This window comes from Macadamia integrifolia, chromosome 9 (assembly GCF_013358625.1).
Source record: "Macadamia integrifolia cultivar HAES 741 chromosome 9, SCU_Mint_v3, whole genome shotgun sequence".
In the NCBI taxonomy this organism is placed as follows: Eukaryota; Viridiplantae; Streptophyta; class Magnoliopsida; order Proteales; family Proteaceae; genus Macadamia; species Macadamia integrifolia.
The window spans coordinates 18,516,862-18,538,156 of NC_056565.1; the positions used below are offsets into that span (position 1 = coordinate 18,516,862).

At 38.6% G+C, this 21,295-nt stretch overlaps 2 protein-coding genes across 2 annotated transcripts; one reads left to right on the top strand and one right to left on the bottom strand.

The window, feature by feature from the left end:
* The first annotated feature begins 1,125 nt into the window (after positions 1-1,125).
* Positions 1,126-10,480, top strand: LOC122089177 (U-box domain-containing protein 70). Its single transcript, XM_042658695.1, has 8 exons — positions 1,126-1,527; positions 3,356-3,449; positions 3,527-3,577; positions 3,660-3,833; positions 4,038-4,217; positions 4,505-4,624; positions 9,169-9,302; positions 9,846-10,480. Exons 1-8 carry the CDS (start codon positions 1,391-1,393, stop codon positions 9,919-9,921), a joined length of 966 nt encoding a protein of 321 aa, XP_042514629.1. The 5' UTR covers positions 1,126-1,390; the 3' UTR covers positions 9,922-10,480.
* Positions 10,481-12,226: 1,746 nt separating this feature from the next.
* On the bottom strand, positions 12,227-18,096 carry LOC122089176 (sulfate transporter 3.1-like). The gene is made up of 12 exons (XM_042658694.1): positions 17,641-18,096; positions 17,332-17,539; positions 17,067-17,238; positions 16,668-16,733; positions 15,332-15,445; positions 14,874-14,990; positions 14,460-14,586; positions 13,981-14,267; positions 13,251-13,441; positions 13,052-13,137; positions 12,880-12,956; positions 12,227-12,772 (listed from the first exon to the last, which is right to left on the bottom strand). The coding sequence occupies exons 1-12, from the start codon at positions 17,984-17,986 to the stop codon at positions 12,587-12,589; spliced, it is 1,977 nt and encodes a 658-aa protein (XP_042514628.1). The 5' UTR covers positions 17,987-18,096; the 3' UTR covers positions 12,227-12,586.
* Positions 18,097-21,295: the final 3,199 nt, after the last annotated feature.

The following is a 21,295-nucleotide window of genomic DNA, read 5'->3' on the forward strand; positions in this document are numbered from 1 at the left end:
CTAGGCCCCTTCTCTGCCCCGCAGCCCCCCACCTCCGACCTCACTCCAAGCATTTCTCTCCTCCCTCCCTTGGCCCTATGTTCTTCCTACCCCTACCATCTACTCAACCCTCTCAATTCGTCATGCCCCCTCCTTGCAACTTCCTAACTCCCTCTTCCTCGACAACCCATCTACACACACACACTTGTTTATTTTCTCCTAATGCTTCTTTTACCATATTAAAATCCTCTGTGATGATCATTGAGTGATAGTGAGGACTCAATGGCGGGGGTGCATGTCGGGACCCTCTCAACCATTGGATCATCAATACCACTCACCACATAGGATTTGAGTTTCGATTAATTCGCACCATTTGCAAAATTTCAATTATAGCAAATTAGAGGGACGTCAAAAGTTGTCCCTATCCGGTAGGTACCAACCGGTTGAAAGCCTAGGATCAATCAGTTCAATTACTAAACATTTTAGGGTCAAACATCGACCGATTAATAATCGGACATTCCAGGTGGAAAGTAGTAGCTCGATGGTCGTCCGATTGGGATTGATCTTATATCGTGAGTCTGTGATTGACCAAGAACTAATCATCTATAACCCAATTAGCTCGTGTAATCCCATTTAGCCCGATTATAGATTGTTTATAGATTGATTAGTCCATTTAAAGTCCGATTACCTTGAGTCTGATTATAAACCAATAACTGACCGATTGAATAGAAATGTATCCTTCCCCAAATATGAGGCATGGATGCCAGATTATAGATTGAAACGATGCAAGGTCTTAAATGGTGCGATCAATTAGACCAGACCAATTGACACCCTTGACCAATTACCATATCTTCCCAAGTTGGCACAACTAGCTGGGTGGCCCATGGATACCTTGTAGATAGGCTTTCATACCGATAAAAAAAAGAGAAAGTGTTTATCATGGGGGAGTGCAGTTCTCATTTGTGTGCATAGGCCAAAGAGAATACATGAGGAAGCATCCACGTTAGATTCATTTTCTCTTCCATGGTGGAAGGTCGGTCATTTCACCTTTAATTATACGGGAGCACAAGGCCACACTAACAAAAAAAAAAAAAAATAATTGATATTCCAATCGAGCAGTCGTAGCTATTCAATGGTCTGCTTTGTAAATCAATCGGGACGGTTAGATGATTTCTCAGTAGACCTTATGTGCAGTATAGCATCAAATGCCAAGGAGGTTTTTCGCTGCCCATCCTATCGTCTGCAGTCATCGAGAGAGTACACACTTGCAAAGTTCCTACTTTCGATTCTATTATTACAGGGCTTCACATCATTTGGTTTTATCGATCAAACTGTCGAAGCAAGCGGTGAAGTGAACTGGGAATCCATCAAACCATTACCCATACCCTAGAATCCGGTGGGAAAGGCTAAAATGGCGGAAGCAGAGAAAGTGGTGGTTTCTCTAAAAGATCAGGGCAACGATTTCTTCAAAGCTGGAAACTATCTCAAAGCCGCTGCTCTTTATACACAGGCCTTAAAGAAAGATCCCTCTAACCCTACCCTTTACAGGTACTCTGCTTATCCTTAGTCCCCATTTTTCTCTTTCTAAGTGATTTCGTGTTGGAGCTTTAACTCAACGATGAAATCTTATTATTTTGCTTTGGATTTAATTCATTTTAATTTGGTGAAAACTCATTACAAATTCCTAAAGCTGCTACTTTTAGAACATTGGCTTTCTGCAAATGGGTATGTACGGAATGGGTTGTGAGGTGAAGCAACAAAAATAAGATCATGTGTTCTTAGGTTCATATTAGCCTTGACAGAGTATGTACCAACCAATAAACTTCGGCTAGTTTCTGTTAAATATAGTAAGGAAAGCATGCTTGGAGCTTTCAATTTCGGAACCGAATGTGAAGGAGAAGACTCCCATCGGAATGTTCATATCATTTTTTTTTATGGAGTTTCTGTAATCCTTTTTTATTCTGAACCGAAATTGAAGTTTCAACTTTCAATAATTTTAGTTTGAACTAAGATGAGTCAATGTTTCTCAAGGTGATTCGCCTAGTCAGTATTTGGCATGGGATGCTGTTAACTATATTGAAAGAAGCTGGTTTTAAGAACATATCACCACTTCTTTGTTGGCAGAATGAGACCGACAAGTATTCTTGAATTTAAGTACTTGTAAAAATGCATATGCTTTTTGGGTGGTGTTTATAGGAGAGTTCTGAAATGTCCAAGGATGCTAAAATTTTGCAGGTTTTTGGTGAATTTTATGTTGGAGTTGGGGGCACAAGAAAGATTGACCTAAATGATTGGCTAAACCATCAGAAGTTGTTTAGGAGGTGAATGCAATGCTCCTGGGACCTGAGCCTTTGCAAAATGATCCTTCATGTTGTCTTAAATGTGTAGGTAGGGTATTCTCTTGGGGGGGTGGGGGGAGGTGTGAAAATTGTCTGCAGCCACTGCACCGGTGCAGTGAGCATTGGGTGGATGGGAGCCCCTTGGGGCGCATGCCCAGATGCTCTAAGCCGTCGAATGCTCACTACACCTCACCGCTCGTTGCGGAGGATGACTCGGGGGTGAGGGAGAGAACTTCTAAGATAATAAGGCAGAAACTTCTAAGATTAGAAGGCAGGAAATCCAATTTACTCAGGACCAAATTTATAATGTTTTTTCATTTTTGGAATAATAAAAACGACAATACCTTATTTGATGAAACACACACACACACACACACACACACTCTCACTCACACACACATGAACCCGTTCACTCAAAAGAGCATATTTGGGAGAAATCTCACCTTCAACCTCTTTAGTGGAGAACCTTGAAGCACAACCCTGTAATAAACCTCAAACTTGCGAAAAGGCAGTAATTTTCTTGAACTTGATGCATTGGTTTGCAGAGAAAAAGGTCTTAAGAAGCATCCTGGTAAGGTCTCAGACCTAAAACTTAAATGAGAGTCAGCTTTAGTTTTAATGTCTTGGTCAAGCTGTACGCACTGACCTGATTAACTTGATATTTGCTGGTCCTGTTTATTCAGCTAATCCTGGAGCTTTGCATCTGTTTTGGTCCTTAACACCTTGCATATCATGTTCTCTCAATGTTCTATGTTGTATTGGCATCGTGCATTCTTTTTTTTTTGGATGGGGGGGGGTATTACTATGATCCATTTTGATTACATTTCTCTTGCGATGTTGTGTCAACTCTGACAAGAATCGGTTTTGTCTCTGCTGGTGCTCTTATATCTTTTCTTTCATATGTCCTTTTTTCACAACCAATAAAAAAAGGAGTGATACGATGCAAGTTAAGGCACCAAAAGGTCAATGAAAAGTTCCATGGCATGCTTTTCACTTAATTTATTTATTTTTCAACTTCTACTGTTATTATTGTGCAGCAACCGTGCTGCAGCATTTCTACATCTAGTGAAGCTTAACAAAGCACTTGCTGATGCTGAGACAACAATCTCATTGAATCCTCAATGGGAAAAGGTATATCATTCTTCTTTATTTATAATATTGAATTCTTTACACTCTTCACTTAACGAACTGCTGGATTGCTCTTCTAGGGTTATTTCAGAAAAGGATGTGTGTTAGAGGCAATGGAGAGATACGACGATGTATGTTCATCTCTCTCTCTCTTTTATATATGTATGCATGCATGTATATGTTGTTGCTGATATCTCTGTTCACATAATTTAGGCTTTGGCTGCCTTCCAAGTTGCTTTGCAGCACAATCCTCAGAGCACTGAGGTGTCAAAAAAAATGAAGAAGCTTTCACAGTTGTCCAGAGACAAAAAACGTGTTCAAGAACTGGAGCAAATCCGGACCAATATTGACATACAAAAACACTTGGATCCATTGAAATCTGAACTGGTGGGTGTCAATCGTAAGAAAAAGATATATGCTGTATAAGGACCTACACTTATCTGCATATATATATATATATATATATATAGTTCATATATAAATGATTTGGCTGTCCTCTTATATTCTTGACATTTTTCATATTTGGAGAATTTCGTTCTTTATTCTGCAAGTATCTAGCAAGAAAGTAGTTATCTGTCTTGGTGTCTGCAGTCTCAGAAATATGGAGCAGAAGAAAGTTGGAAGGATATTTTCTCTTTTATTGTTGATATCATGGAGACTGCTATAAAGTCATGGCATGAAACTGCGAAGGTGGAAGCAAGAGTCAATTTCCTTCTTGACAAGGAAAAGACAGATACTGAGAAGTACGCTCCAATTGTCAATATTGATAAGGTATTGAACCTCCTATATTTATTTTTGTCACCCTATTTTATGTTTAGTCTAGCATAGTTTTGTCACGGTGTCTAGGTGAGCCAATGCATTGGAAAGGTTTTTTTTTTTGGGGGGGGGGGGGTGTGGAGGGGGCTGGGCACAAGGCAACACCAACAAGGTGCCCAGCCACCTGCCTAGGCAACACCTTGACAACTATGGTTTTTAGAATAGCATGATTTCTGTATGTTCATTTATTTTATTCTCATTGAGCTTTCTATTGCATATGCTTATCTTTTCAATCACGGCAGGCATTTGAGTCACCTCATACGCACAGCAGTTGCTTTTCATTTCTAAGGCAGTATGCTGAGGATTCTTTCTCTGGAGCAGCTTGCGTAGTGGCACCGAAAAGTATTATTTCTTATCCGCAGGTACCTTTTGAGATCTTATATTTGGTGAGAACAAGCCTGGCTTGTTATTGAGATGCAGATTCCTATACCGTAAATGTGATAATCACTGGGTTGGCAGTTTGACAGGCTGGGCTTTGTTTTGCATGTTAGTGGTTTTAGGTTTAATTTTTTGGCATGGCTTGGATCCTGACTTTGGCTAGAATGATGGCTCATCTTAAGCTGGTGTACCAGCCATGCCAGACAAGCCAACTGAAAATCAGAAAACCTATGATAGCCATGCATTTTTTTCTTAGTTTAACATACTTCAGTGCTATTCCATTGCTCTTTGTATAAAATGGCACATGCATAATGTATTAGACCTATGCTTAAGATAATCTAGTTATATTATGCTTGTTAGCTTATGGATTAATTAGTTTATTTATATTCTACGTCTCACAAGTGTAATCTATTTTAGTTAACGTGTTCTAACTTAACTTTAATATTTGTTGCGTTCGATATAGTGTCTATTGCTATATGTATAGTGTGCTTAATGCTTAATTTATTAAGGTTTAATACAGGTTCAGGCTGGGCTAATTGTGGAGCCTGGGCCCAGCCTGGGAAATTGGACTCTTATCTGAAGCTGCAGGATCCCCTCTAGGTATTTTGGCGGGACCCTTTGCTAGGAGAGATGTGGACATTCCTACAGTCAACAAATAGTGTAGGACTAAACCCATGTTCTAGTGAGTTTGAAACTGCGCATATCTCTCAAGTAAACCATGATTGTGAGCATCCGAGCCATAGGATTATCTGAGATATTGGACACAGAAATACCAATCACTGTGAATATCTTTTGCGGATTAGATTGTTACTACTGTCTGATCCATCTCTTCTGCCTTGAAGGTGTAAACAGCAAATGGTGGATCCAGTGTAGACTACTGTTGGCATCACAGTGGCCGGAAAATATGAGTTTCATAAAATGTGCGTGTCCTCGAAGACTGTGCAGATATGATGGTTACAGTTAAATGACGTGATTCAGATTGGAAAAATATTACAGTTTCTCTGGTATGGCTTAGATCCTATACTAGATATCATAGTTGTCACTGTGCCAAGGCATTAGCTAGGAGCCTAGACACCTAGGTGGTCACGTAGGTGAGGCTTCATTGTTCAAGGGGTGCATAAAACAAGGTTTAGTTTAGGATCTTTCATTTTATGTTAGTACTTAATGCATGCTAATATCCTTACCAAGTTATGTTAATATTTAGTCCACTTGGTATTAACACAAAGTATAAACTAAAAAGGAGGCAGGAAGGGTTCACTAGTCAATCAATGATTATCCAACATCAATCAAAACAAGGCAATAAATGATCAAGGAAGTACTCGTTTCCCAGTTACTTCCAATTTTAGGGATTAGCTATATTCTTCTCCCCCTCCCTCAAGTTTAACCTCCCTTAAGATAAGCTGCAACGAGGTGCACCATAAAAGCAGTATTTAATCATGGATGAATTTAAAAACCTAAAAATGGCATCTGCCTAGGTAAAACCTGGCCACGATGCCTAGGTGTGGCTTTGGCAACCAAGGCGAGGGTCAAGTTGTAAAAAACAAGGTGAGTGGCGCCTTGACCATTTTGAAGGGCCTTGTGCCTAGGTGAGACCTTGAAAATAATGTTAATTATGATATTGCAATGGAACAAAACTTGATGTTTCTACTTGATGTTTCATACTTTTATTTGACAAGCTATTTTTTTATTTAGCGTAGGACTATGATAGACTATGGTAGACAATAGGTATGGTAATGGCACAATCACAAGATATTTCTCCATTTATATGATATAAACCTTTTTTTTTTTGGGGGGGGGGGGTTAATGTCAGACTAATTACCAAGGTAATCAGTCCCAGTAGGATCCATCATAAACTCCAACAAGACTTAGAGTAGATCGGATTCAACAGTAAGAACAGATCCGAAAGCAGACTCAGATTTAGGTCAAAACTCGGGAAATTCGTGACTCACTCAATAGGGCTCCGTTGGCCTTGAAATTTGGACTGATTGTAGGTTCTAGGTAGACACAAACCCTCAACATTTGAGCTGATTCTGCCTGCTGAGTAGTGAGTTATGAAGATAGCATGACAGAGGAAACTTTTGTTCAAGTTGTAGTAGTAGCAGCTGGATGATGCAGTTTGGCGATGGATTTAAAATATCTTTTATTTACTTTCCTTTTTTAGAGTTAGAATTAGTATGGTTGATTTTTATTTGAGTGAGAATTTTATTTATATTTTAATTAGATGCAATATTTGTTTCAAATAGGGAAGTAGGTCTGTTTTCAGTCTTTAAATAGGTTTATTGAACTCAACTGAGATTTAGAATTGAATGAAACTGAAGTTATATTTTGGATGAAATTATGGCTGCCGTGGGCTGCTTTTCTCTTGTTCTCCTTCTCTGAAGTTCTCTCTCTGAACTCTTCTCTTCTTTCCTTCTTCTCTTCTTCTTTTCTCTGATAGTTTCCCTATTTCTTTGCCGATTACTTCCCAAACCTGAGAATACCCTGTTCTGGGCGGTATTTCCAGCCCTAGTATTGGAGATCGATCTCCATGGATACTCCTCAGATGAACCTGAGACTTAGGGTGTGAGAACCTCTATTATAGGTGACCTGAACCCTTGCCCTTCAGCCCCAAAAATCTTTCCAGTCATGAGGAACAAGACCTGCAACAAAGCTGAACCAAAACCTGCCGCCAGTTCTCAGTTGCAGGTGCCATAGTTCCTCTTTGTAAGTTGTTCTGTGGTCCCTACCCGCTGGATTCAAGAGAGCACTGGGTGCTCAGCCTTTGCCTGAAGTTTCATGTTCAGCCGACAAGGTTTGGTGAAGTTCTCTCAAGCTGGTTCTTCCACCACTGCTGGTTGTCTAACGTGAGGAAGAAGAAGACTGGACTTTATTGATTTGCATACTACTGTTTATTACAGATAAGTCCTCCAACTTTAAGTTCTTTATTAAAAGACACCCCCTCTTTACTAGTTGGCAAAATAACCCTCCATTCTTGGTTTTATTTCAGTTTAACCCCACTACTATTTTTATTTCGAGAATTGCTCCTTTCTCTTTGAATTAATTCCTGTTAAGTCCTTAGTCACTTATTTCACTCTATAAAGCTCCTAAATTTTATCAGAAATTACATTATTGCCCCGGTTTGCCTAGAGTGAACTATTTGGTTCTTTATTGGGCCCTAAGCGATTTGATTTCAGTCCTTGGGATCCGGATCCGCATCACTGGAGGCCTTGGGTGGCCTTCAAACTCTGATTGAATCTCTCTGGTCACTAACAAGACCCTTAAATCCTGGAGCATTTGGAGTACAAATCTGGGAGATAGAGGACCTGAAATTTCTTCCTGGGAAAACCCTGTAATTGGAATTTGTAGCCTGGTTGTGTGCTCTTCCGTTCAGCAATGGTTGGAACTTCATTATCGCAATTACAGTGAATAAATAGAAGAAAAGGTAGAAAGTAGAGAATAGAAGTATCAAAGGGATAGATGTGGGTGGGGTGGGCTCTCTCAGTCCTGGTCTCTCACCCACAACTGCCTCAGTTGTTGAACATCTTTCTCATGAACAAACGAGCAAGAAAAAATCACAAAATATTATTAATCAACTTTGTTAATTCTTACAAATAAAGGCCTATTTTATTTATAGCTTTGACCAAACTCATTACAAAATAGAAAGTAGTAGAAAAGGAAACTAATTTCTTGGCAACCAAAACTTCCTATGTTTACTAACTTGTTTGCTAAGAAAGAAGTAAAATAAAAACTTAGAATCTTCTAGAGATAACTAGCTAGTTCTAATTACTTGTCAACTAAGAAAGCATAAAAAGGAAACTCAAATTAAGAAAACAAATACAAGCAACTGTCCAAGACATCAAAACAGTATAAGAAAATAGAAACTAGTATATAATATCCTAACAACTGTTAGCCACATTTCATCCAAGCCAACTGTCAATATTGGTCCCCAAGGTACTGTTCACATGAACCAGAATTGAACGGTTGGCTGGCTCGATTGGAGAAAATAAAGCTGGTTTGATGGCTGACACTGATCCAGAATTGAACACAAAATTGGGCCAGCTTGTGTTTCCTTTTGACACCTCGATCTACATCAGCTGTAAGTTAATAGAAGACTCAGATAGAAGGGGGAAGAGAGAGACTTGGTGCTGCTCAGAAGAGGCTTCTACCAATTATAGAGATTTGGTGAGGTGAGAGAATAGCAGTTCACCCTTTATATGTGTAGCACAATATTAGTTTGCACTACATATAACGGCGAAAAACAAAAATGAGAATTATATCTTCTCGTGCGTGTACATGGGTGATGAATGATTCAGGGTTTAATCAGTTTATCATAAGCTGACATGTACTGTGTCAACTCACTAGTCACAGTTGGGTGCCCATGGAGCACTGATCAAGAGGGCTTTGTTGTGTGACTTTGGTTGTGTTCATGTTCTTTTCGGAAAGGAGTTTAATGCATTGACTGTTCTTAAGAGTAATGTATTCTAAAATTTTAGTATTTCAAAATAAAAAGGTGTAGTTTATGACAGTGTCTCATGTGTTGTCTTTGTAGGTCTGGAAAGGACAAGGGTCAAGGAAGTGGAAGCTTGGGCAAAGTGATGGCTTCTTCGTTCAATTTGAGTCACCTGGTTTGCGGAAACTGTGGTTTATTCCTAGTTCAACCGAAAAAGGGCAGACATTTTGCAGGTCTCTCTCTCTCTCTCTCTCTCTCTCTCTCTCTGTGACCCCCTCTCTCTGAACACACTTGTCCACCCACCCACACACATAAAGTGGAGATTTAGGTGTGTAATTTGTTACAAGAATTAATATCATTTTTGGGCACAATGATTTATGCACACCAGGAGGTTAGATATAATATAGGCCATTTTACCATTGTTTTGAATTCCTTACTCTATGGGTTTTCAGATCGGGTAGTTCTTGGATTCTCTCTTGCATTTCTCATAGTGTGCTTGCATCCCAAATTGCATTGTTTGACCATGTTAAGTGTCCAGTCTATCGTATTCTACGTCTACTCATTATCATTGTGAGAAACTTTTCTTTGGTCATCCAAGGTAGTGCAGTTGTTTGGATTGGTCAATTTGGGATTGATGTGTTTGCAGATTGTATTGTATTTTTATGTTTAGGTGGATGTCATAGTAGCAATTATGGTTTGTTGTTTCGTGCTTTATAGATTGGGTTGATGAGATTAAATCATCCCTTCCATTGAACTCTACAATTTTTTCCTCTCAGGGATCCAGAGGTTTTGGATGTAAGTGCCCATGAAGTGCTTCCTCGTTTGTTCAAAGAGACATTTTCCAATTCCTAAAAGCCCGTTCACTGCTTGGGTTCCATCAGAGAAACAGCAGGCAACCTAAGGATGGATGGCTAAGCCCTCAATTGAAACTAGTGATAATGTGCACAAGTTCTGCCAAATCTCACTTTGTGGTTCCTTGATATGCACTGCATGCAAGATTGCCTTTCAATGTCACCATGCATGGAGTTAGTCATTTTTTGAACTGTATGCGACAGGCTTTTGCAAGCTGGAATTGAGTGATTCTGTTACTTTGCGGGGTTTGGTTTCTTTACCACATGATGATACCTTGTTTGAGAAGTGTTAAGATTTTCCTTTCATATGTTTTTCTTTTGTGGATGGTTGGGAGGGGAGGGGAGGGGAGGGGAGGGGAGTATGTGTTAGATGATTGGCATGGGCCAAGTTCGCCAACAGTAGATCCAATTTCTGGGCTGGGCATGAACGAAAATGTTAGGTTCACAATTTTAAGTTTGTCAATTCCTGGAGTGCTACCTCATGAGTCATGATGTTTTAAGACAGGTTCTTGTTTTCCTACAGTGCATCTAATTTAATTGATGTATACAGGTTGACATGATGTTGGAGATGTAACATATGTTTATGCCTATGCTTTGCTACTGACATTCATCTCTAGTATAGCTCCTTTCAATTGATACTAAAGAAATTGGATTTCTGCGCACATCTCTCAAATTAAATTGATTTCTTGTCCAGTTCTTATTTTCTGTCTTAAAGTTTCTCCAATTATTTTTCCCCGTACTTCGTATAGTCACTCATGAATCTGCTATTAAAGGCAATACAAGCTTTGTAGTACTTTCCCCTTAATAGCACACCTTAATTTATGGTATTTTAGAACTTCATTGCCATTAACATTGTTATCTATGCTCAGAGCACTTTTATCTACTCTTGCCTTGTAAGCTATCCTACTAGCTACTGAAACAGTTCGATTCTCTTTGAGTATAAATATTACATCTGACTTCTGGTCATGTATCCACAGTATTTGAAACACTTACCTAGGCCACCCAGCTTCATTCCCTTGTGTCACACTTGAGCAGATTCTCATGATCAATCCATACTTCCACTCATCTGAAGGGAGCTTCATTGCTATTTGTCACAGGTTTTTCAACACTGCTATGGACAGAAATGGTGGGGGTACGTGTTTGATGAAAGATGATGGTTACCCAAATAAAATATAATGAGATTATAATATAAGAATAATATAATATAATAAATCAGGGAGTGGTCTCTTGGATGACACATCCGATGAACTGCTTGTATCTACCATGTGGCAGATTGGGTGTGGCTGAAATTTGGTAGACAATTTGACCTTGAAGGTTCAGTTCATATGTCAAGTTTCAGCCCAAATAGAGTTGGTCATATGGCTAAATAAAGTTTTTAAAATCAAAGTAATTTTTTTTATCTTTTCAAAATCAAAGTAAAATTAAGTCAAAATAAATGGCCATCAAAAAATACAATGTGAAAAGTGGCAAAACATTGGAAGTTATGATTGAATTTGATTCTTAAATATGACTTGTGGCCAATCCATGGGATCCTGAGATATCAACAGGTCTGGTTCAGTGAAAGAGAGGCAAAAGTGGATAAAGTATTATTCAGAGAGGAGCTTCAGTTCATCAAAATCACAACTTGGGTCTTCTTTCCGCACAGTTACAAACTGAGGAGGCATTTAATACTTTTCTTTTCCCTACCTTCCTTATTTTTTATGGAAACACTTTCCAGGAAGGTTTGGTAATAGGTGGAGATCTTCCTCATACTTGATTTCATTTGAATGTTAATAAACCAGTTATTATAATTGGATCGTGGTCTAATTACTGTGTTACTGCTGCATCCACATAATCAGTGAAAGCCGTGCAGATTATGCATGCTCTAGCGTGGCTAAAGCCGAATTATTCAATCATTTCATTTTACCAAGTTCAACATTAGTCAAATTAGTCGACATTTATATGTTTCGAAGCAACAAGAAGATATGTTTATTACTAAATGGATTGGGGGTGTTAGGTGATTATTGTTTCTTCCTTGTAATTTTGCCTTGTGCCTGTATTAGTATCATTGACTCATGAGCTCTTTCTTCTGAATATTTTCTATATGGTCACCACAAATTAGTGAAATGTATCTCTGTCTCTGGAATTATATTAAGAAATGCCATTTCAAAGTCATGTTTTGTATTTGCTAAATCCAAGCCTGGGATTCCATTACGGTCATGAGAATACCATTTCTTTCAAACGGAATCCTACTTTGGAATTATGTTTAGAGCAGCCAAGAGTACTACCCATGTAAGATTGAGAAATCCATGTTTTGTATCTTTGGATATCAAAATGACCATGCTATGCTCTCTGTTGCTTTCTCCATCTTGGATAGACAAGCAGAAAGAATAACTTTGTTATAAAATTTTCGGTATTACATCCTAATAGCCATTGTCTTCAAAGTTACAAAATGTCAGAAGAGGGAAACCTTTAGATTTGACTTGAGGTGAGGCTTAATTTAATATTTTAACCCACCCCTAAGCCCCTCCCCAAAACAAAACAAAAAAAAAAGGAAAAAGAAAAAGAAGAGGCTTAATTCGGTGATATGTGACACGTCATGCCCTCATTGGTTGGATTTGCTGATTATGCTTGCCAAGTGGACGTAGTAGGACCGGCCAATTCAAAATTAGCATTGGCTCAGAGTCTCAGACATTATTGACATGGGCTGTTTCGAGTGGCACAGGGCCTGACTTGCAGGTATGAAGCATGAAGTTACAACCTCCCACTGCCTCTCCTACTGTTAGATAGATCCACTCTTGTCCCAAGTTCTCTAAGAACTTGGATTTGTCTAGCTTCTTCATCACCTCACTTCCAGGGTTGGCCAACACCATCTATTAGACCCATCAAAGCCAAACAAGTAAAACACTTTAGTTAATTTCCATCATGAAAGGGCATGGTAACTAGTTCATATGCAAGAAAAGAGTAACAGTATCAATACCTTAAGACCCCTTCTGTCCATATTCTTCTTAACTTCTTCAAGCATACTAATCCCACTTGTGTCAATGCTACCTACGGCTGTTCATAGATGGTTTTTCACATGTTAGATGGAAACTGTTAGATCTATAGAACAACTTATACAGAACCAGTTTGTATAGTATATGCCTACTTACGTCCCATGTCGAGTATGACATACTGTAAACTGTTCTCTATTGATGTCTTTACCCTGTCTTCCTCCTCGTCGATCCATCTTGAGATCCTATTGTCAATATGAGTTAGCAATCTCAGTGTTTTTTGATCCTTTTGATCCATTCATTAAGGATTGAAAGTTTTCAATTTTCATTTTCATTTTCATTTGCATTTGCATTGTACCTTTCTCTCAAGTAGCTTGAGTTAGCAAAGTAGATAGGAGCATCAATTTGAAGTATAAGAACTCCAGGAACACTGTTAGCAACTGGGTATTGATCGATGTTTCGATATATCATGGAGTTGGGGATGTTGCCAAGGACTAATGTTCTTGGCCTTGCTATGAACAAAAGAACCCTAATCATAGATATTGCAACCTGCATGCATGAAAAATAGATCATGTAAAGATAAATCAGTAAAGCTAGCTTGAGAAATGAGAAGATTGAAATACACCATCAGTCTAGTTAAACTGTTTATGGGTATAAATGGGCTGGGCCTGAAGTGGGCATTATATGGACTTTGGGGAGTGTTTTTCTGTAATGAGGAACCCATGGCCCACCCTAAGTTTATCATATAGGCCGGGTAAATCCCAGGGTCCATGTAACCCTTGCAATCCTCATGATCCAGGAAAGACTGAGGTCCATGAGGACCCTCAAACCTCATGCAAGTGGCCATAAAGGTGGAGAAGAGTTTTTTTTTTTTTGGCTAAAAGGTGGAGAAGAGTAGAACTCATGATCTCTGCTTCCTTGAGTCTGAGCTACCCCTTAGGGTTGATTTTGGGGAGGTGGTTGTAGTGAGATCTACAATTGCTTCTCCCAAACCCTCTAATAGAGGAAGTCTTGTGCATTGAGTTACTCTTTTTATTTTTTTGTCATTGTAATGAGATCTAAGTACAAACAATTTAAAAAACACATACCGCTATGACTAAGCCAATCTCAACACTGCCAAAGACCACACCGACGTATGCACTCATGCATACAACAAAGTCGAATTTGTCGACCTTCCAGAGATGGAGAGCGGCTTCATAATCAATCAAACCAAGCATTGCAGCGATGATTATGGAAGCAAGCACGACAATGGGAGTGTAGTAAAAAAATGATGTTAGAAACAACAATGTTATCATCACTGCAGTTGCCATCACAATGTTTGAGACTGCAGTCTTGCATCCAGCATTGAAGTTCACCGCCGATCGCGAAAATGGACCTGAAATTGAAATTCCCAATTCCATAATTAGTCACTCACTAAGTCACTCCAACTCCCAAGTAAACTTAAGTAGCATTCAAATCAACACTCAAAACTAGATTACTAGAGGTTGAGCAGTAAGGCATAATGGTAATTGGTAATTTTGATAGGGGAGAAGGGCATTGTGGTAATAATGATGTGAACCATGATCACCTGTGGTCAAGTAGCAAGAAGTGAAAGAGCCAGCGATGTTCATCATCCCAAAGGCGATCATCTCTTTGTTGCCATCAATATGGTAGTTCTTAAACATGGCGAAACTCCTCCCGACCGCAATCCCTTCCTGCAATTACAATTTTACACCTATTAGATCGCCAATTTTAGTCAAATCAGATCTAACCATTGAGCTTCTAAGTGGAGAGTACACCCTTGTTTTTTCAGACACTACCCGACCAATGTGGGACTAAAATCCATTTCATTACCGATCATGAAACACACCCATTGCATCACGTGGCAATTAATTTTTGTCTTGTGGGGACCCTCCACTAAGACACCAAGTGTGAGGCTAACCTTAAGCTATGTCTCAAGATGATAGGGTGAAGAGGGAGGTTCTAAGGGGTAAAAACTTACGGCGAGAGCGATGACACCAGTGATGATTCCAACTTTAATGGCTAGCATCAGATGCTCTGGACCTAATTCCAAAGAGGTCAAAGATGGTGGGTTCAAGCCTTTCTTCAAGTGTCCAATCTGTAACACAGAAATATATGTATAGGAAGATTGTTCAGAAAACTGAAAATGAAGGAAGAACAGTGCTATAAACTCATCATTAAGATATAAAACCCCATAAAGTGGGAAAAAAGTGGTGGTAGTGGGTAGGTGAAGGGGGCTATCAGGTCCTTGTATAAGAATTATCTTCATACATAATTGATCTACACATATAGAATCCAATCAAAGAAAAATCACAGATGTCAATGTTCTTCGTACAGAATTAATTCATATGAATTTTTTTATTTTTATTTTGAATTCCATCTAAGTGGATCAGACCGCTAAAATACCTAATCACACTGGTGTGGGGAAAGCTTACTTACCACTTGAACGCCATGTTTCTCAGCTTGGGTGAGATACACAAGGAGGCTTCCAAGAATCACAGATGTCAATGGTGCCATGGCTGCTATCCAGAAGAACTTTGGTCGTCTCTTACTCTGTTTGTCGAGTCAAACAATTAATACGCATCACCATTATCCGTTTTTGAACAAGTAAAGATTTATCCAAAACTCCTGCTAAACCAGGAGAAATGATCAAGAATAGGCATCAAAGATACAACATCAAGGGTCTATGGGTTATTGGGGTAGGTTCTAGACCCTGGACGGCTGGACCTATCCAATTAAAGGTACTTAAGAACAAACTTTCCATTCGGTACTATCTAGGGCACTTATATGTGAAGTGATTGGTGTGACATTTCAGCTAGCACTGAACTGATGAGAGAGTGACACCAGTAAAGAAGATGCTTTTGTGTTTCCTTTTTTGAAAAATTTCCTCCACCCGTGGTGGAAAAGGAGTAGGGTTCGGTTCACCCACCTATTTAAAATTTAAAAAATGGTTATATTTTAGTTTAGATAAATTGATATTTTGATTAATAAAAAAATTTCATCCATATTGATAACCTACACATGTTTTCATTAGTTTCTGCATTGACATGGGATCATATAATGAGGTAACGATCCTTTGCCTTCAATTTATAATTTATCAAAATTATAAAACATGGTATTAAGTATTATATAATCAATTGTATTGGATTGTTCAAAAAACATTTTCTTTTAAAATAATAATTTTTTTGATCAATACAATCAACCCATATTAGTATTCATGTTGATATTAATCTTCGGTTGATACAGATGATGTGATGATACCGATACAATACAGATATTATAAAACTTTATAAGTGCTTGAACTTGGATTTTGTAGTGAGTTAGACTTAAAAGATAAGAAAGAAACATTAGAAAATTTGGTTGAAGACAATTTACCAATTTTGGTTGAAAGAAACTCATTTAAAATATATAATAATTATTGTTGTTAAATTGGGTTGAAGAAGATTGCCCATTTTTGTTGATTTGGGGTTTCTTGAGGGAAACCCATTTGAAAAGTATAACAATTATTGAAGTTGTTTGAACCTTTATGGTGGCAAGTACCACAAGTAGGTATAAGAAGACAAAATGAGCTTGGAGAGAAATGGTTGTATTTTGGTTATTTTTTATGAACTTTGAGAATATGTATATATATATATATATATATATAGAGAGAGAGAGAGAGAGAGAGAGAGAGAGTTAGTGCAACTTTTATGAAGCTATTGTTTCATGGATTATGACTGCCAAGGGGTTAAGCACAGAGAAGTAAAAAAGATGAAGCCTTAAGATTTTTACTTACAAAGTATTTGGTGAGGATGAGAAAGAAGAGGAACACACAGCCCAATACACCGCTTTCCCATCTCCACTGCAATCCACCACCAATTCAAACACAACTCTAGAGTTAGAAATAATAATACTTGTAGAACTAATTAAGAAGAAGAACAACACAGAGGTTCAACTTGGGCGAGCTTTTCAAGAAATTGGAAAAAAAATATTAGTTTTTGTGGATACATATGTAGTCATGGACACATTAGCAGTAGAAAGAGAGAGAGAGAGAGAGAGAGAGAGAGAGAGAGAGAGAGAGAGAGAGAGAGAGAGAGAGAGACAGAAGTGTGAGTCTGTGACTTTAGTGGTTCAGAAGAGGTGAATAAGTTTCAGAATCACGGGAAGAAAAAGGAGAAAAAGAGAGGAGTAGCACCTGATGTGTTTGGGTGAAGATGGAACGCAGAACAGAGACAAGATCAGTCCCGTGAGTGAAGTGTTCCAAACCTAGGATCCCTTTCAGCTGTTGCAGACACACAACTGTAGCTGCTCCGGCCATGAACCCTACTATGGTTGCATGTGATAGAAAATCCACAATAAACCCAAGTCTGCAATTATCCCAATAAATTAGAACAAATTTGAAAAAAAGTTTAATCTCTAAAGGACCAAAGCAATAATTATCAAAGTCAGATGAGACCAACCTTAAGAATCCCAAAGCAGCTTGGAAAACTCCGGCAAAGAATGTAGCAGTGAAAGCTAAGTGAAGATACAGCTCCGGTTGCACATTCGCATTCACTTCTTTCCCCAGCATCGACGCCGTCAACAGCGAAGCAACCGCCACAGTCCCAACCGCCAAATCTCTCGAACTACCCATCATGGCATATACCAAAGGTGGTACAAAGCTGGAATCTGCATTACCCATTTCAAAACATTTCATTAAAGTGGTAATTCTTACTCTAAAATTAATCTAAACCCATATTTAAAAAAGTAGCAATTAATTAAGAACTCACATAGCCCAAGGATGGGAGGGAGATTGGCTAGCTTGGCATAACTGATACCCTGAGGGATGGCAAGGCTTGCAATAGTGATACCAGCAATAAGGTCGGCTTTAAAGAAGTGGAAACTATAACGAGGAGCCCATTCTAAGATGGGTAGAAAGTATTGTAAAGCTAAGACAAACTTCCTAGCTGATGGCTGGTTCTTGAACTGCCGAAGTGGGTCATCCGGGAAGAAGGTCTCCTTTAGGTTACCCTTGAGGGACTTGAAGAAGGGTTGTGAAGGTGGGATTTCCACGCGATGTGCGCAGCCCACGTCGTTCGTCGTCGTAGACTGGTACATGTAATCGGCGTTACCCATAACTCTGGTAGTCTCGTCAAATTTAGCAGAAATGTGTTTGGAGTGAAGGTAGGAAGGAAATGGAGGAGGAAGAGAGGAAGAAGAGGTGAAGAGTGGAGAAAGGGAAGGTTTGTGTGAGTGGAGGAAGGAGGGACGTTGGGGGGTTATAAAGAGGGAAAAGGCTTATGAATGGTGGGACCAGCTTAGGTCAGGTTGGGGGTTCAATTGAGGTCGAGTGCGGTGTGGTCCCAAAATTTCGTGAATAACATGTGGTAAATACACGTGGCATGATCTAAAGTGTTGAACGACCAAATTATTATGATGCCTTCCTCTCGGCTTTCTTTGGAATCAATTACGAGGCAAAAAATCGTGGGTTCTCTCGGATCACGTATATTCTGGACGGCTGCTTTACTGCCAACGTGGCGTTCTCACACGTGGTGTGCCCTGATTTCACCGCGTAGTAATAGTAGTAGGTTCGATATGAAATAATCCTTTACGTGTTCACCTGTTTGTATGGGTCAACTGTTAAGAACGTAGCTGAGCGAGTTCGGTTCCTCTGCACGAATGACAGATGGGTGGGGTGGATTTTGGAACGGATCGGATCGGATCTGATTTGTACGTCTCTTCCTTTTGCAAAGATCCTTTATTGGATCACCGGCCATACGGAGATCGTGGGTGATTCTGATCCGAAACCCGGAAGCCAATGGAAAGCTCATTTATTGAGTTGTTAATGGTGTGGTGATGTGGGTGTGTACCCGACGGCAGAGGGCAGTCCTAGCAATAATTGTGGTCTCCAATCATTGTCTCCATTAGAAAAGAGAGGTTCTTAGAAGGTTAAGATCCGGGATGAGGGACCCGGAATCCGAAATTTCAATCCAAATCTATCTATTTGCACATTTCAATACGAATTGACTCTTGCCTATGGTAAAAACTCTATGAACAATAGGAAGTTAAAAAGTCAAAATACAATGAAGATAACATATTTTTGCCCAAGCAATGGTTAATACAGTCAGATGTACTAAAAATAAAATAAAATATGCATAACAGTAATATCTTTTGATAATGATATAATAAAATATTATTTTTTAAAATCTTTCTATACTTTTATTTAAAGTATAAATTTTTTTGGGAATAAAACAGTAAATAATTAAAGAAGACATAAATTCTAAACATGCTTATAAAAGTGACATTTAGATAGTCCTCTTATATTATTAATAGATCTATTTACCCATGACTGTTTAAAGAGAAAGATATGATTTGCTCCTAAGTTTAGGCATCTACAGAACCAATCACATCTTCTCGAACTATTTAATTGACCAGAACCTACCCCCACTCCATCCCCCCTTCCCCCCCACCCCCCCCACCCCCCCACCGCCCCACCCCACACCCACCAAAAAAAAAAAAAAAAAGAAGAAAGATTTTTTTTCCTTGACCTCTAACCCATTATATGAATCCTAATCTTGCCAATTTAAGGGATTGATTGGTATGATCCATTATGAGGACATGTTCAACTAATGTGTCAATTAAATCCTAAGGAAACTAATACAATATCAAGTTAAATCACTTTTAAAAATTATCTTACTAGGAAAAGAAAAATAAAGGAGTCAATTCTAACAAGGAGTAGAAATACGAAGTTCGATAACCATATCAATTTGAGGACAGAGATAGGTTTTGAGATAATATCATTATGATTGAGCAAACGGCAAAAAGAATATATAAAAGGAAACCGACAATGGTTCATATATAGAAGGATGGAAAAATTATTTCATGTGAAGAGAGAGATAAAGAAAAATAGGATGAAAAGTTACTTATCATTTTAGGTGTGATAAGACACTCTAAGTCACCTATCATGTGGCTCGAATGTACCCATTTGTATTTGATATTCAGTACCATATATGAATCTAATTTTTAAAAGTTAAAGACATATTGGTATCAATACTGGTCATCAGGACCACTCTTCTAAATTTATTTTAATGAAGGCAAAGAACTGATTCTCTATGTCAGGCAATGATCTGAGACAACCTCTTCTTTCTTGTTTGATCAGAATAAAGTAATGGGTCCCACTTAGTGAATCCATCAATCCAAATCCTTATTCGCCAGAGAGTAGTTGAAATTTTCCCACTAATTAGAAAGTGTATCAGGTATGAATCTAATTGGGGTTTTCGGTGGTGGAAGAACCAGATCAGAAAAAAAGAGAGATTCTAATCATAAGGTATCTAATGATATCATATCAAATAACTGGAATTTTATTAAAGATATGCCGATTGTCTATTGGGAATTTGGAAGGTATCTTGAAGCTGTGATCTGATCAAACGGTAGTGGTAATCTAGACCCCACCTTAACCACTATTAGGCACTTAGATTTCAGTCATTATCTAAAGTGTCAAACCTATTGCTCATAACTAACAGAAATAATTTAATTATCTCTGTTACCCTAACACATTTTAACTGGAAATGTTTGACCACATGTAGGCCCCCCATCTAAATACTTTCCGAGTGGAATGTACTGATAACGATCGGATGGAGATACGTGTCAGAAATCGGTCCCGTGTTTTGGATATTGATCATAATGGATTTGGGTGCAACATTTTTTACTACTTTTGGGTATACGGTAGAAGCTTCGAATCCCTACCACTCCGACCCATCCTCCACCTCTATTAAAAGACTAAAACCAACCACTAAATAAGGAAAGCTGAGAAACACATCTCTGGAAAAGGAGTCGGATCAGTTTTGTCCCAACTTCTCCAAAATGGTCTAGCTCTAACCCTGGTTTACCCATCGGTTGTTCTATCTTCACACATGTTAAATTTAGTATCAAATAAATTTGTCAAATGGCAAAATGGATCATCATAAAATTTATAACTATAAAGAGAATGGTGATTATAGGTTTGCTTGAACATTTTTGGCATTTCTTTAATTCGAGTTTGTAGGTTCTGCTGATGATCATATCGAAGGTGGAGAGGTTTCGTTCATTTTTTGTTTTGATATTTGGTCTTGTAGAAACGCAACCCTAAAACGATGCAGAAGATAATGGAAAAACAAAACAAACAATACACACGGATTTTACGAGGCTCGGCAAGGTTGCCTACGTCCTCGGTGAGATGAGATCCTGCTTCACTATCAATGGAGAATAGGGTTACAGTGCTCGTCCTCACACCTCTTAGTATTGCTTGCATTATAAAAAAAGAAACCCTCGCTACAAATATATAGCGAAAAAACCCTAATCTGGATTAAACTACAATTGCCCTCAAATAAAAAAATTCGAGCGGGACCGCCGTCCTGCCTGTCTAGGTGCTGCACCAGTACTCCCTCGATTAAACTGCGACGGAAT

What these genes read in the sequence shown, in the direction of transcription:
- LOC122089177 (XM_042658695.1), top strand. Translation starts at nt 1,391, where the DNA reads ATGGCGGAAGCAGAGAAAGTGGTGGTTTCTCTAAAAGATCAGGGCAAC. An exon ending in CAATTGTCAATATTGATAAG is followed by an intron (nt 4,218 to 4,504) that starts GTATTGAACCTC and finishes CAATCACGGCAG; the next exon opens with GCATTTGAGTCACCTCATAC. An exon ending in GTATTATTTCTTATCCGCAG is followed by an intron (nt 4,625 to 9,168) that starts GTACCTTTTGAG and finishes TTGTCTTTGTAG; the next exon opens with GTCTGGAAAGGACAAGGGTC.
- LOC122089176 (XM_042658694.1), bottom strand. Translation starts at nt 17,986, where the DNA reads ATGGGTAACGCCGATTACATGTACCAGTCTACGACGACGAACGACGTG. An exon ending in GCTGCTTTGGGATTCTTAAG is followed by an intron (nt 17,239 to 17,331) that starts GTTGGTCTCATC and finishes GGATAATTGCAG; the next exon opens with ACTTGGGTTTATTGTGGATT. An exon ending in TCATCCTCACCAAATACTTT is followed by an intron (nt 15,446 to 16,667) that starts GTAAGTAAAAAT and finishes CTCGACAAACAG; the next exon opens with AGTAAGAGACGACCAAAGTT.